Source organism: Nelusetta ayraudi, unplaced genomic scaffold (genome assembly GCF_046127955.1).
Source record: "Nelusetta ayraudi isolate G7.1 ecotype Tasmania unplaced genomic scaffold, CSIRO-AGI_Nayr_v1 ptg000004l, whole genome shotgun sequence".
Lineage (NCBI taxonomy): Eukaryota > Metazoa > Chordata > Actinopteri > Tetraodontiformes > Monacanthidae > Nelusetta > Nelusetta ayraudi.
In genome coordinates, this window is record NW_027466054.1 from 2,826,951 (window position 1) to 2,841,285 (window position 14,335).

Below are 14,335 nucleotides of genomic sequence, written 5' to 3' on the forward strand. Positions count from 1 at the left end.
AAATTGACTACAGTGAAGCTAGTTTAGTAAACATACAATCCAATGTGTGAAAGCCACTGGTTCAGAAATTACCAATGCCCAGCTATTATGTATCTGTTGTAATATAAAAAGAGCAGTTCCTATTATTATTATTATTCATTCATCTTCTATACCCTCTTATTCCTATTCAGGGTCACGGGGTTCTGCTGGAGCCTATCCCAGCTGTCTTAGAGCGAAGGCAGGGTGACACCCTGGACAAGTTGCCAGTTCATCGCAGGGCTACATAGAAACAAACAACCATTCACAATCACATGCACACCTATGGACAATTTAGAATGTTCAATTGACCTCACATGCATGTTTTTGGAGTGTGGGAGGAAGCCGGAGAACTATTATTCACTCAGTTACCAGATGGGTTGTGTTTTTCTAAAGATTGAGACAGAATTTAAAACCTGCTTGCTGTGGAAGTCGCTGCTTGTGTGAATGGAGGGTCAGCACGAACCCAGGTTATAACCTTGGTTCATCTACAAATGATTCAGTTTAAGGTTATCCATAGATTACATCAAAAAGGGTCCATCGACTGCTTTATCAAGGTTAGGTTGAGGGAACACTAGCCGGAGCAAAGAAGAAGGCTTTCCTCTCCTCGGCCACTAAATGGTACCCAGTTGGTGTTGGTACTGTGAGTACTGTTTGATTGTACAGTACTTGTTTGGCACGTCGGAAGTTTCTTTTGCCCTTTGACATGTTGTACTGTACGCTGTTTTTTGGCAAAAAGAAACATTACGAAGGAATCAAAGACTACCTGTGAAAGGGCAAAGGCAGAGTTCAGCCTGGACAAGTCAGCTAGATAGATGGATAGAGCTTCTTTTAATTTATAATTAATTTTAATAAATATAATTTATTTATTCCTGCATGTACTGTATGCACACTTCCTTGCAGAGCCACCAGTGGTAACGGCGTGTACTGCAGCTCTTCCCTCGAGGCGGCAGCACGGGAGCGCGCCACACGCTGACGCGCAAAGGGGAAGTGGGGGAAACGGAAGAGAGAGAGAGAGAGAGAGCAGACGTTAAATAAACTTAGCGACTTGGAGTTTGCGAACCTGCTTGTTGTGTAACGAGTGAATCGGTTACTTATTTCCAATTGAATTGTTCACGCAATTAAACGGCCCATTCTGCATTAAGCGGCCGCCCTTTTATCCAAACCACGCGATACGGCCCAGGGACGAGGGCAGTTTTCAAACAAGACGCTGCACTTCCTCAACTGGCCCCGAAGTCACCCACCCGTCGTGGCAAATTTCTCATTGCAAAACAAAGTGTTATTACAGCGCAGTCGGCGATTCAACATTGGAAGCAGAACCAAGACAGCCGCGGAACTCGAGCTTCTTTTGCTGGCCCTGGAGGGTGAAGTTTTTGGTTACGGTGGAGGAGCCCAGCGAGGGAGGCCTTGCAGTGGAGGAGGCTGCATGTGTGCGAAGTAGCTCAACCAGGAGGAGTGACTCACACAACGTTCACTCAACACCCGCAAAAACATGTCGGCCCAGGCGCAAATGCGAGCGATGCTAGACCAGCTCATGGGCACCGGGAGAGACGGTGAGTGAGACGCCTGTGTTGTTCTGCCGTGTTTGTCCGCTGATAGAATCGCCACGACGCTCGGCTGCTAACGCGGCTAACACTTAGCTCTGATGCTAACGAGTAAGCCAGTGAAAAGTGACAGCGGGGCATGCTCTGCTGTGTTAGCGTGTTGCTAACATGCTAGCAGAACGAGCTACCTGTTGTGTTTCTTTCGCGTAGTGTACATTTTTGGGCGCACAGCAGCAAGTTGTTTTGCCGTTTACTCAAACAATAGTTTAATGGCGCTTCCGTCGTGGCCTCTGTCACATTGCCGTGATAACAAACTGTGTGAGGTTACCGGCTTATGGCTCATTCATTAAAACGATGGAACTTTAAACATTTACCCTTTAAAGTTTATTGCTGAAAGTGACTCGTGCAAAAAATGTGTCGTGGTCGCAATTTCTAACATTTGTTTTGCTTGTCATGTTCAAGGCGACTCCATGAGACAGAGGATTAAATTCACAGACGAGCGAGTCTGTAAAAGTCATCTTTTGGATTCGTGTCCTCACGACATCTTGTCCGGAACCGTGAGTTCTAAGTTTTGTATTTTTTATTTAATTTTTTTTTTTTTTCACTTTATGCTTCCAATCAATGTTGCTTTATAAACTCAGATGACGTGTGAAGTGTTGAATGCATTAAATATGCTGTGTTAAATTTGTGTTTCGATTCGTGCCCCGCTAGTCTTGACTGCTGAGATTCACACTACTTTTTAAATAGACTGATGACATAGTATTGAGTTTTGGTGTGTGGACTTCTAGAGAGCTGTCCGTCAGTCACTCGTTGTTGTTGTTGTTGTTTTTTTTTTTAATTTTTATGTATATTAAAATCATGTTTTGGTTTCTGCAGAGAATGGATCTTGGAGAGTGTATAAAAGTCCATGACTTGGCCCTCAGGGCAGATTATGAGATTGCCTCAAAGGAGCAGGAGTACTTCTTCGAACTTGATGTAAGTTTCACTCACCCTCATATACCTTTTTATAGTTGTATTTAGTTGGGGGGTTTTTTTGGTTGTTTTTTTTAAGAAAGTTTGTTTGTTTGCACAGCCTTTTCCTCTCTGGTTTGTTGGTTGTTGTTTTTTGGAAAAGTGAGTTTACTCAGGGTAGACTAGACAACAACAACAAAAAGACATATCAAGAAATTGGATTGGTTTATCTTTTTTGGATTTATTCATACTTGGTCAATAAATAGTGAACTACGCATCACCCTTACCTTTTAAATTTAAAATCTATATATATAGCGCATATATAGTGACATCGTTTTCACCCCTGAGCTGCTTGGTCCTCTTTCAAGGGACCACAGTGTCCTTTGATAGTGTGCTTCTGCCCAGATCCTGGTGCTTCTTAAAATCTGGTCAGATGTGCAAGTAACCCAACTGCTTAATTCCACTCACAAAAACAATTATGTGTTTAAGATCTTATTGCAAGAAAATTAAGGGATTTCTTTTTTCAAACTTACAATTGATCAATGTCGGATCAAAGTAGTGAATGTGTTGCAGGTTATTCACTTCACTATTTTTCCTGGTTACTCACAGGCTGCTGAACACCTTCAGTCGTTCATTGCCGACTGCGACCGCAGGACTGAGCTGGCCAAGAAAAGACTTGCTGAGACACAAGATGAGATCAGTGCAGAAGTTGCTGCAAAGGTAAAAACAAAAGAAAAAAACAGAATATTTCATCTGAAGAAAATTATTTTCAGGTTATTAATTTCCTTGGAAAAAGGAAATAAATTCCTTCTGTTTATTCATAAATCATGCTTTTGGCTAAAGGGTGATGGTTTGTCTCTTCGTTCTGTTGTGACCAGGCCGAACGTGTTCACGAGTTGAATGAAGATATTGGAAAGATGCTGGCCCGGGCTGAACAGCTCGGCAGTGAGGGCAACGTTGATGAAGCCCAGCAGTTACTGGAAAATGTGGAGAAGACTCGGGCCTTGAAGAAAGAAGCTGAGGTCAGAAGTTGGAACTGCTTTGTTTATTTAGCTCATTTGCATTAACCTTTCAATATTTGAGCCACTCAATCCTTAAAAAAAAAAATGTAACATGGTACTTTCCTAGATTCTGTTCTCCAGCTAAAAAATTAGAACATGTTTATGTTGATTTGTGTCTAAACCCTATTTTTGGCTAATCAAGATCTGACGCTCGACGATTGTGGGTGTTACATTGCTTGTTGTGTCCTCTTTCTTTTGCTTGAGCTTCACAGTCTTTTCTTGTCGTCAACATAGGATGTGTACAGGAACTCAATGCCAGCATCCAGCTTTCAGCAACAGAAACTCCGGGTGTGCGAGGTGTGTTCTGCATACTTGGGTCTTCATGACAACGATCGCCGTCTGGCCGACCACTTTGGGGGAAAACTGCACCTCGGCTTTATTGAAATTCGTGAGAAGCTGGACAAGTTAAGGGTAAGCTTTGGAGAAATATTGGAACCCCTATCTTATTCCAACGCATACATACGTACATGCATGCATGCCGTATCCACCTGTCAATCCCATATAAGCGAATGAATGCATCAAGATGTGGATAACGTCAAGACAACCTGTTGTCATACAACTGAGCAACAGAATGGAGTAGAAATTGGACTTAAGTGACTGTAAACAAGAGATGCACCAGCATGAAAATGTTTTCATGACGATAACAATATTTGCAAAAATAAAAATTCTACAACGTATACAATTTTGTAAATACTAAAAAAGACAACTGTAAAAGTAAAAAACACACCTTAATTGTAGCAACAATTTGGTAGCAATGCCGTTTTTAACAAAAGTGTAAATACTGCAGTGGTGGAAGCCAGTCAAGTTGGACCCCTGCAACCTCAGACTGCAACTTGAACGTCTTCTGGAGACTCTTTGAAAAATTGCCAAATGATGTATACTTTCAGTTTTCACCTGGCACTTGTGCTTTGGGGTTGGCGTTTTGCATGTGGAATGACTTGTGTCTTGTTGAACTTGCTGTACTGTGCTGTGCAGGTTTGCAAGGTTTGAGTATTTAAATACTGCAGATCCACTTATGGTTTGTACTACCAGCTGCACAGTTTGTGGGCAGACATTTTTTCTAGGCTTCTAGGGACATTGAGCAGAACATTTTTTGCAAGGAAACAGCGAGAGTTGATGCAGGAGGTTGGGTGGGACCAACCAGATATAGTTAAGCTCACTTCAACATTTTGTCCTGGAGATGTGCTGGACTCTGTCCTGTTCTGGGGTTCAGTCAAGGAGAAGCACTGTGCAGCTTCTGAACTCCATTAACACATCCTCTAGGCAAAAGGCAGAGTCTGAAGACATGGGCGAAAAATCAATCATATTTCTGGTAGAGCTCACTGAGTCGGTCAGAAAGCTCCCAAGTGGCAAGTGCTGAGACTTGCCTGAAGTTTTTGGACATGTTGGGGATGACCTTGGGTGACACCTATGCAGTGGCGCTGGATGGTGCGCATCCATGTTAGGAGTCTAAAATAAAATGTAAAATCTATTCAACCTCCCTGAAAAGGTTTGTGGTAAGGTGCTGAAAAAGACCTTGGATTCAGGAACAGCACTGTGCTTTCACCGTAGGATCTTGGAAGTGCTGCTCGGGACAGCTTGTGAATTTGCCTTCCGGTCTGTATGTGCTTTGTCGACTTGTCATGGGTTGTAACCAGGTTTCTAGATGGTTTTGTGAGTGATATTGTTGGAATCTAGGCAACCAAGCCCACTACCACAAGCTGCACTGTCACTCTTGCACACTGTGTAAGAAAAAGAAAGAGGATCAGTGATAGTCAGTTGCTATCTGTTCGATATCTATTGAATACTTGCATCAAAATCAAACCCAAACGTGAAAATTGAATATGGCCAATCCCATTTCTACTTATGACTTTTAATAAGTTTCATAAAAAACCCTCAGCTTCTAACTTCTGTTTCACTTGTGTCTTGTCCAGAAAGCAGTTGTCGAGAAACAAGAACGGATACGCGTGAGAAGACGAGAAGAACGTGAGAAAGACGAGCAAGAGCGACTGTGGGAGATGGAGCGTGAACGAGAGCGAGAGTGGGAGCGCGAACGAGGAGAGAGAGAGCGCGAGCGAAGGAGGTGAGGAACCGTCTGTGCTTTACTGTGGTGGAGTACAAATCTAAAGCTCAGCATCACCAGAAAACTGCAACTGACATCAACCTCTGTCTTAGGTCGAGATCCAGGAGCGGGGAGCGATACAGGTATGTGTGCACCGTTGCCATCTAGTGGCCGTGTCGGTTAAGGAGAAAATCTGCCGTTGGCGTCTATTGCAACGAAAAAGCGATTCCAAAAAGTTTGTTTTCTCCCCGTGACTCTGTGTAGGGATGGAGCCAGCTCCCACTCTCATCGTTCTAGACACCACCACTCTTCTCGCTCCAGAGAAGGTGGAGAGCGGGAGCGAGAGCGGGATCGGGACCGAGACCGCGAGAGAGACAGAGAAAGAGAGAGAAAACACCGTCACAAGGACCGGCATCGCTCCCGCTCCCACTCACACAGGCACAAAAGGAAGAGGTGTGGCTTCATTTGAATCAGATGATTTGAACCAAGTTTCAAATAAAGTGGCTAAAGATTATTTTTTAACACAAGTATTTTGGCTGACTTCTATTCGGTTAAAGATAAAAAGCCCAATTAAAAATTGCCTTCATTCATCTTTCTATTTTGGCTTCTTATTAATTTGTTCTGTTCATAACTAACAAGTTTGTCAATTATTAAATAGTATGAGAAAGCTCCTATTGCAACAACGGAATAACCCTTATGTTTTTTTCACCCAAATATTTCTGATTGTTAAATTTGTTCTTGATTACAAATGATCTTTTTCAAAATTGAAAAAACATTTTTAGCATAAAGCTTCCATTCATAATAAAATATGATAAAAACAAAAACAATGTATCAAACCAGTAGTAGAAGTAGTGAAACTATTTTGAGGTGGATGAAATAATAATGTGGTGAATGAGCTGGCCATAACCAAGTTTGTAGTTTGTTGGGTTGTGTAGTTGGTGAGTTTAGATGGAGGGAGACCTGCACCACCGGTGTCTTCACTGAGCAGTTGCCCTCATGATGTCACTAAACAGCAGGCACTGATTAGTCCAGGGAGTGTGTCAGTCATGACTATAGGTATTATTGCAATAGTTGAATTTGCCAAAATGCCTTAATAATGTTTAATGGGATATACTCCCTTTAATATTCCCACCCACCACTCCATTATCACATCCATAATGTCAGTTGCTTTTTGTACGAAATTCATGTTTTTATTCAGGTTACAGCTCTTGGCCCTAAGACTTTGGTAGAAAATCTTTGCAAAATATTTCGCTGTAGACTTTGGCAGAAAATAATGTCTCATCATGTTGTCAAATAGACTTTGATTTGATTTTTTTTTTTTCTTCTTCTTTTTTGTTTAACAAAGTCTGCTGCTTTGTGTTTTCCCACAGGTCCTCCAGAGAAAGAACATCTCACCCGCGTGAGAGAGAGTGCTTGCCGCCCGAGGAGGGATGGCGCGAGGAGAAGGCAGAGGACAGAGACTGGGTGGACAGGGAGGTGTCTCCCCCCACCGACAGAGCCAAGGACAAGGAGCGAGAGAGATCGCTGTCGTTCGAGCGGGACCGACGCTCGCGCTCCAGCTCAGAGGAGCGAGAGTCTGGGGAGATATGAGCAGGGGTGCGGGGGGGGTGGGGGAGGGGATGGGAGACATCTCTGCATCGATTCTTTGATTTAAATATATTGTTTAGCAAAAAAATAATAAAATAGAGAGGAGCATGCTTGCTGAGCGCAAGTGTGTGGGTTTTGGCTTTGTATCTGCAGCAGCGCTCGAGGTGGTACTGACGTGTACGTTGTGGGGTGACGGGATCGGTTTTAAGGGTGTCAGACAACAAATCACACAAAATAACTTTTCCAGGACTCAACATCTGAGGTCATTGTGACCGGAGTTCAGTATTTTTTATTATTTTTTTCAAATGCCACTTAGTCAGTCATACTCATGTTGATTCATTGATCTTCAATTACTTTGACAATTACAAGGGAGAGCGAGTCAAGAAACAGCGGCCTTACTTTAAGCTTTACGTTAAGTTCTTTCTTTATTTTAATCTCTTGAAGTGCTTTTTTTTTCATCATTAGCTTGATGTTAATTTTTGGAAGTTAAAAGTTTGCTTTTTCATTAGTTTCAGTTGCTGGACCCATTCGCACAGGTTTAAGTCATTATCGTGGCTTATCTGTCATCATGTTGGAAATGTGCAGTGAGTGCCTGAGGGCTCCTCATGACACAGTTTTCAACTCACTGCCTTCAAGCCAAACTTCATCAGGTGAAAGTTGTAAGTTGAAACAACCCCGAGTTACTGCAGTGACAAGCTCATAAACTCCCATCGCCACTGTGTAAGAAATTATGCATATATTTCCCCTCCAGTTGCAGTCATATGGACGATATACACTTACTGACATTTGAAAGCCAGGCCCTGTGTCCTATTAGCAACCTGAATGTTCTCAGCTGAATCCACTCTGCTGTGTCACCGTCGGTTTAATAAAAGCTCCTGCTTCCATTCGAGTAAAGGTGTTTTCATGCATGTTTCTGACTCGGGGGGGGGGGGGTGGACAAACTTTTTTTAACTGGTGGGCCACAATGGCTTCTAAAATTTGAAAGAGGGAGCCTGATCAGGAGCAGATGGAGTGTTTTGGTGAGCCACCTCATATGAGGTAAAAATATATCAGAATATTTAGAAAATGTGCTTTAATGTCTTTTAAAAATGAACAAAAGCGTTACAATAAAATGTGTCCTTGAAGCCCCTTTATATTTAGCTCTTTATTGAAATGACTCTGATGAAATACAGCCTATTTTATGACTCACTTACTATTAATATAATTTCTTCAATTTCCACAAGTCCGATTAGAAAGCTTAAAGGACTGCATATGGCCCCCAGCCATAGTTTGCCCACACCTGTTCTGACTACTGTATTAATACTGTTATTTATTTATTTATTTATTTATTTATTTATTTTCAGTTTTAGATTTTTAATGTGACTACTAGTTAGATAGATGTACTTATTTGGGAAACTACAATGTTGCAGCACTAGAAAAACAGTACAAAAAAATAAAGTGTACAGTAGTTACAAAAACACACAAATCAATCTATGTGTTGAAGTGAAATAAGAGTTTCAAGTGAAGCGGACCAAATCCTTCCAAAAAATCTCATTATGATCCTGTGACATAGATCTCACAAGGCATTATCTTAAGAAATGGAGTTTGAATGAAACAAATGACACTGGTGGGGCCATGCATTTTGCGCCAAGGCCATCAGTGATGTCAAATTTAGTCCACCCTAAATTAATACGCCTCATATTACCTTCAATATAACACTATGGCTTGAGAATCTACAGGGAATCACACTTGTACATTACATCACCTTCATATAGGGGACCGTGTTGAGCAAAACTTAGTTTTCGGAGCATCTAAATCATAGTTAAGACTGAGTAACTAATGCCAGTGATATTGTTGAAACATGCAAAAAAGGCTATTTTAAGATATTCCCCAACAAAGTTGTAATAAGCCCAAGCAGACGTACAACTTATATTTCAATCATTTATTCACAGTATGGTGCGGGAGTTGTACGATACTTAAAGGCAGAACCGCACGATTGAACGGCTGAACCAGCCTACAGGAGGCGCAAGAAAACAGCATAAGAAACGTTTGCCAAAAGTCTCCTGACGTAAGAGCGTGATGACGTCAGACGCAAGTTCAGAAAAATAAGCGCCACTTTGGTAAACACTGGGCGACCGACCGCAGCATGGATGAATTATAAGGGCCGAAGACGGAAACTTGAGTGTACAGACAACATTTTAAACAGCAAAGCAGACACAGTAAATGCACAGAGAAGAAGAGTGAGCTTTTAAGGGGGGAAAGGAAGTCATAATGTCGCTACTGAAGCCATTAAGTAAACTGCCTGAACTGAACGCAGCGAATATCTTGGTGAGTGTGTCGTCCGGAAGCTACGTAGATCACGGTTTTGAACGCAAACTCTATGGAAACACGCGTGAGTTTGCGTCGAAAATAAATGTACGTTCACGATAACTCAGGAATACAGGACAAACCCCGTCCCGTGTCGATTCAAAACGGGACGCACCATCTCATCGTCAAATACGGCACAAATCTGCATTTTAAGGGACGGTTGGCAACTCTACATCCGACAGTGGCTGCCAATCGAGCGTGCAGTATATTCGAAAAATCACTGCCGTTGGTTCAGATTTCCTGTGAGAACAGCTGCTTCCCTCCTCAGCGGATTCTCCCGAGACTTGTGTTGCTGACGAATACTGTTGTTGTTCCCGCAGCTGGTGGAGAGCGAGCAGCAGTTCCAGCAGAGCCTGGCGGATGTTCTGGTGAAGGAGAAGGCGTTCACCGTCAACGTGTGAGCACAACCTGCGCCACCGATTTTACCCGAGTCAGAACACAAAGTCAGACTGAATGATAACATGCGCCATCAGGGGTGTCCAAAGTACTCACATTCTGTACTTGCATGTTTGGGTCAAACAGTACTCAAACGTTACTCAAGTCAAAGTAAGAAAGTACAGGTTCTGAAATGTGCTACAGTAAAAAAAAAAAAAAAAAAAAAAAAGCATTGTTGACACTTTTAATGCCAATAAATGTAATTTTCTTCATGTTTATTTTTCTCCTGTACTGAAAAGTACTGAACAGAGAGAAAAATAATAATGTCCCTCTAAAATTATTATTCACTTGTATATTGAACTACACAACGGCGCTGTTCAAATAGCTCCACTTCAAGTAACAACTATAGTAATAATAATAATAATAATAATAATAATAATAATAATAATAATAATAAAAGTGAGTTACTTTGAACAGAATTGATATCTTTTAAACACTAAACTAAACAACTTTTTCCCGACGTAAGGCGTAGAAAGTACAGATATTTCTCTTGGAGATTAATAAAGTATTCATCTATCTATCGATTTGTGTTATTTGTGTACAAATGTAGGAAGGGAAAGTGAAAAGTCATCAGAAAGAGAAATACTCAAGTAAAGTACAGGAACCTAAAAAATCTTCCTGGGTACAGTAACAAAATATTTGTACTTCCTTGCTCCCCACCTCTGCAAGTCATAACCTTGCAAGCATGTCCTCCCCAGCTTGAGGTTAAGTGGAACTATTGAGCAAGCATGGAAGCGACAGTGAAAGAATAGAGAAAAATGGAAAAACAGGCGTGCGTGCGTGATGTCAGTACATTCAGGGTTTGAGATTGTAAAAATGCCATGCGAACTGAAGCACAAAAGTCCTTAACATCCATATGACTGATCACTTATCCCTGAATTAAAGTTTGTTTCACTGGCCCTCCCACCCCAGGAGACTGGCGAAGAGCCTCCCTCTGCCTGTTGAAAATGAGGAGAGTCGTCCACGGATAGACCTGGTGGTGTTCATCATCCACCTGTCCACAGAGCTGAGGTACTTCATAAAGTTTTGTTTTGCCGTAATCAATCTTTGGTCCTCTCCTGTTGACTCACAGGTGAATTAGCTATTCAATATCATTTGGAGAGAAATATTTTACGGGTGTGTCTTGATTTACGGAGCTGACAGTCTCAGAATGAGAGGACTATTTCAGTATTTCTTTTTCTTTCAGCTTTATTATTTTTTTGGTTGTTATCTCAAGCCTCTTATAATTGATTCAAAGCGGTGAAAGATTGTCTAGGTTGTGATGTGCTGTGGTTGTGATGTGTATTGTCGTCACTTTACAGTGCAAACAACAACGAGGCAAAGGAACCCTAAATTTGTTTACACTGACATGTTACATTAGTTTAAATTATCATAAATTGTAACGTCAACTGTCCTCTTGTTTTGCCACAGTCTGCATTCAGCAAGAGAGTCGCTGAAGCATTTGCACCCCTCATATTTCCTCGGAAAGGTCTGCTTCATGGTGACCAACGGTACGGCCGAGGCTCTCCAGTCTCTTTGTTTATTGTCCTCAATTCCACAAATCAAGTGAAAACTAAAAGAGATGAAGTGGAGCTGAAATGATCTGAGATGGCTAATTTTTCACTCCCTTTGCTGTTAGAAAATGACCGAGGTCAGGCTAAAACTCACTCTGTGCGTCACTCCCTGACCGGCTGCTCCCTTGTGCGTCTGTCTCTTGCAGCCCGTAACGCCTCCGTCCCCACAGAGCGAGTTGATGCCGTCAGGAAGTTGGCGGCGTCGCTGCAATGCCCTTTGCTTTTTGCCGAAGACCAGGTTTGCACACATTTAGTTTTTGTCCGACTTTCTACGAAGGTCTGTTGTATACGGCATTATGAGTGCCTTTATCAGGCATTATAAAACGTGTCATAAATGTTCATAATCACACGACAACTTATGACAATGTTTATAAATTATTATAAGTGGTGGATATACTCATCATTCATAATGTTTTATACCTGGATACTGAAGTCCTGGCTGGTATACCATATTGTAACTACCATTTATAAAATATATACATATATATGCATACATATACAGAGATACATATGAGTGTATATGAGTAAAGTGTCCATATAATGCCTTATAAAGGCACTCATAATACGTTATACAATAGGTCTTCATAAAAGTGTTACCAAAACAGTTAGTAAACATATTTACCCTTTTTTTAACACCCAATTCATAGATAATTATACTAATTATGATTTCCCCACGATGTGTCCATAATTGGGGTAAAATGACTTGATTTGCCACAGCCTCAGTCCAAACACTGTTTACTCGTCTGTATGATTAAGAGGCGAAATGATCTCATTTTCCTCCAAGAGGAGCTGAAACCAGCATATTTTTTCTGCCCACATTTTAGACTGTCAGAAGACATTACACACTCTTGAATTAAAAGTAGCGAGAAAGACCTAAAGCTACAGCTATTTCCACACGTATGTCTTTGAAAATAACTTGGTATCATATTTTGCCTTCTGTTTATATCCCATATATCAAGGTAACCGTCATGTTTATTTGTTTGATGTGGTTTTATATTTTCTTAAATAAAACCAAGCATGAATTTAGCCAGCATCAAAACAGGAGTGCTGAGCTCTGAATTCTCTTAGGCTATCTTAGAAAGGGTGAAACATTTTCAGGTGCTCAGAGTGAGGCTCGGAATGTGACCTTTGATGAAGCTGCTTGAAGATGTAAACATTAGATGTTGGAGATGCGGCAATGTTTCCCTGATTACAACAAGAGCAGAGAATGGCACTCATTGGCAGCTTGGCTGAGGTTGCTTGAATGCTGCAGGGTGTCACGACTCACTGTAGGAGGGTGATACGCGTCAAGTGTCGTCCCCTTCACAGATACCGTAGGAAGCCGGTCGCCAGTCGTGATGTAAGATCATCTCATTGGCTTCTCACAGATGCACAATTCCTCCAGTCACCGTCTACATTTCTCACATTTGGATATGCGTCAGGTTAAAGATGAACTTCAAACTGTATATGAATGTATTTGATAATTACATTATGGTCCGATCCCTGTCTGAAGAAAAAAGACTCTTATTGATCCCACAGTGGGGAAATTTGCAACAAAAGTCGAAGGGTCGAAGGGCCAACAGCTTCTCCTGGGAGTAAACAATGGAGCCATGGCTGAAGGGGTCACACTGCACAGACTCAAAGAGTCCAAAAAACGAAACAAAACGTGACCCAGTACATGACGTCCGCTGATGTGTCAATACGAAAAAAGTGTTTCCATGACACTTTAGCGATATCCTTCTATATCGATACGTCTGAAAAACCACCTCATGAGAGCATCAAAATCCTTTTAGCCATACTTGAGATGCATGGACGTTACACTCAAACACCATGTCCTTACACTGGTCCTGTGTCGTGTTCTTCACCTGCAGACACCAGATGGCGTTAGAAATGCCAGCGAGCGGCTGCTGACCATCCTGAAGGTGGCGGCCGGCCTGGTTCCCTTCTCCAGCACCCTCTACCTGTCCAACCTGACCCGCTGCACGCTTCCCCCAGACATCGACCAGCCCAGCTTCGATTAAGTTTGCCTCTTTTCTAAAGAGGTCCAATGCGATTAGGCTGTAACCTTAAAGCTCTGCATTTGCTGCCTGCCTGTTCCCTGGAGTAATGACGCAGCACAACTGAGCATCCGAGCAGTTCTTTTTTTGCAATGAGGTACTCGTCATGATAACGTCATAACATCAAAGTAGTGCTGGCCTACTCTAATACCTGTTGTTTAAATACATGCATTTAATGAAATTTTGCCACTTAACTTATAATAAACGGCTGACACTTCAACGGGCAAAATTGTTTTCCAATTGAGGAAGGAATTCTTGCTGATATATTTGTTGTAAATGCGGAAGGTTCAGGATCATCAACCACATGATCCTCATCTATTTAAATAAAACACCTACTTATTAAAAACCACATAATTGTCAGCGACCTGCCTCGGTTTTATGATTTATGTGCAACTCATGATCATCTCAACGGAAAATGTTTTGCCAGCATAGTAATATCTGTAAATTTGGTGCAATTTGTTTTTAGTCAAGGACTAGACACATTTAAGATAGACCACATCATACCTTGAATACCTTATCAGGTAATTTCCTGCCAGGTCAGTCCAGTCACCTTAAACCTAATCAGACGTCTGATCTGCGAGATTGAAAACCCCTATGGGTGTTTGGAGTTTATTCTTTAATACACATCAGTCTCTGCCAGCTGGTGGGAAGAGAGTGCTTTATTTGAGTATATAAAAATATATAGATATAGATATAGATATAGATAGATAGATAGATTTTTATGCATCATAAAATATTGCTTATGTTCTTGATATGAATTTACTGG

The 14,335-nt window shown here is 41.6% G+C and overlaps 2 protein-coding genes across 2 annotated transcripts; both read left to right on the plus strand.

Annotated features, from left to right (window-relative positions):
- Window positions 1-946: 946 nt before the first annotated feature.
- Window positions 947-8,332, plus strand: LOC142900065 (putative RNA-binding protein Luc7-like 1). The gene is made up of 10 exons (XM_076044094.1): window positions 947-1,568; window positions 2,022-2,116; window positions 2,436-2,534; window positions 3,120-3,230; window positions 3,389-3,532; window positions 3,806-3,982; window positions 5,485-5,633; window positions 5,726-5,755; window positions 5,877-6,065; window positions 6,983-8,332. Exons 1-10 carry the CDS (start codon window positions 1,508-1,510, stop codon window positions 7,200-7,202), a joined length of 1,275 nt encoding a protein of 424 aa, XP_075900209.1. The 5' UTR covers window positions 947-1,507; the 3' UTR covers window positions 7,203-8,332.
- Window positions 8,333-9,277: 945 nt separating this feature from the next.
- On the plus strand, window positions 9,278-13,927 carry pane1 (proliferation associated nuclear element). The gene is made up of 6 exons (XM_076044119.1): window positions 9,278-9,506; window positions 9,866-9,942; window positions 10,893-10,991; window positions 11,391-11,470; window positions 11,680-11,771; window positions 13,384-13,927. The coding sequence occupies exons 1-6, from the start codon at window positions 9,450-9,452 to the stop codon at window positions 13,531-13,533; spliced, it is 555 nt and encodes a 184-aa protein (XP_075900234.1). The 5' UTR covers window positions 9,278-9,449; the 3' UTR covers window positions 13,534-13,927.
- Window positions 13,928-14,335: the final 408 nt, after the last annotated feature.

Coding starts and splice junctions, on each gene's coding strand:
- LOC142900065 (XM_076044094.1), top strand. CDS start 1,508: ATGTCGGCCCAGGCGCAAATGCGAGCGATGCTAGACCAGCTCATGGGC. Junction 3,533..3,805: donor CCTTGAAGAAAGAAGCTGAG/GTCAGAAGTTGG, acceptor TCGTCAACATAG/GATGTGTACAGGAACTCAAT. Junction 5,634..5,725: donor AGAGAGCGCGAGCGAAGGAG/GTGAGGAACCGT, acceptor CCTCTGTCTTAG/GTCGAGATCCAGGAGCGGGG.
- pane1 (XM_076044119.1), top strand. CDS start 9,450: ATGTCGCTACTGAAGCCATTAAGTAAACTGCCTGAACTGAACGCAGCG. Junction 9,943..10,892: donor AAGGCGTTCACCGTCAACGT/GTGAGCACAACC, acceptor CTCCCACCCCAG/GAGACTGGCGAAGAGCCTCC. Junction 11,772..13,383: donor TGCTTTTTGCCGAAGACCAG/GTTTGCACACAT, acceptor CTTCACCTGCAG/ACACCAGATGGCGTTAGAAA.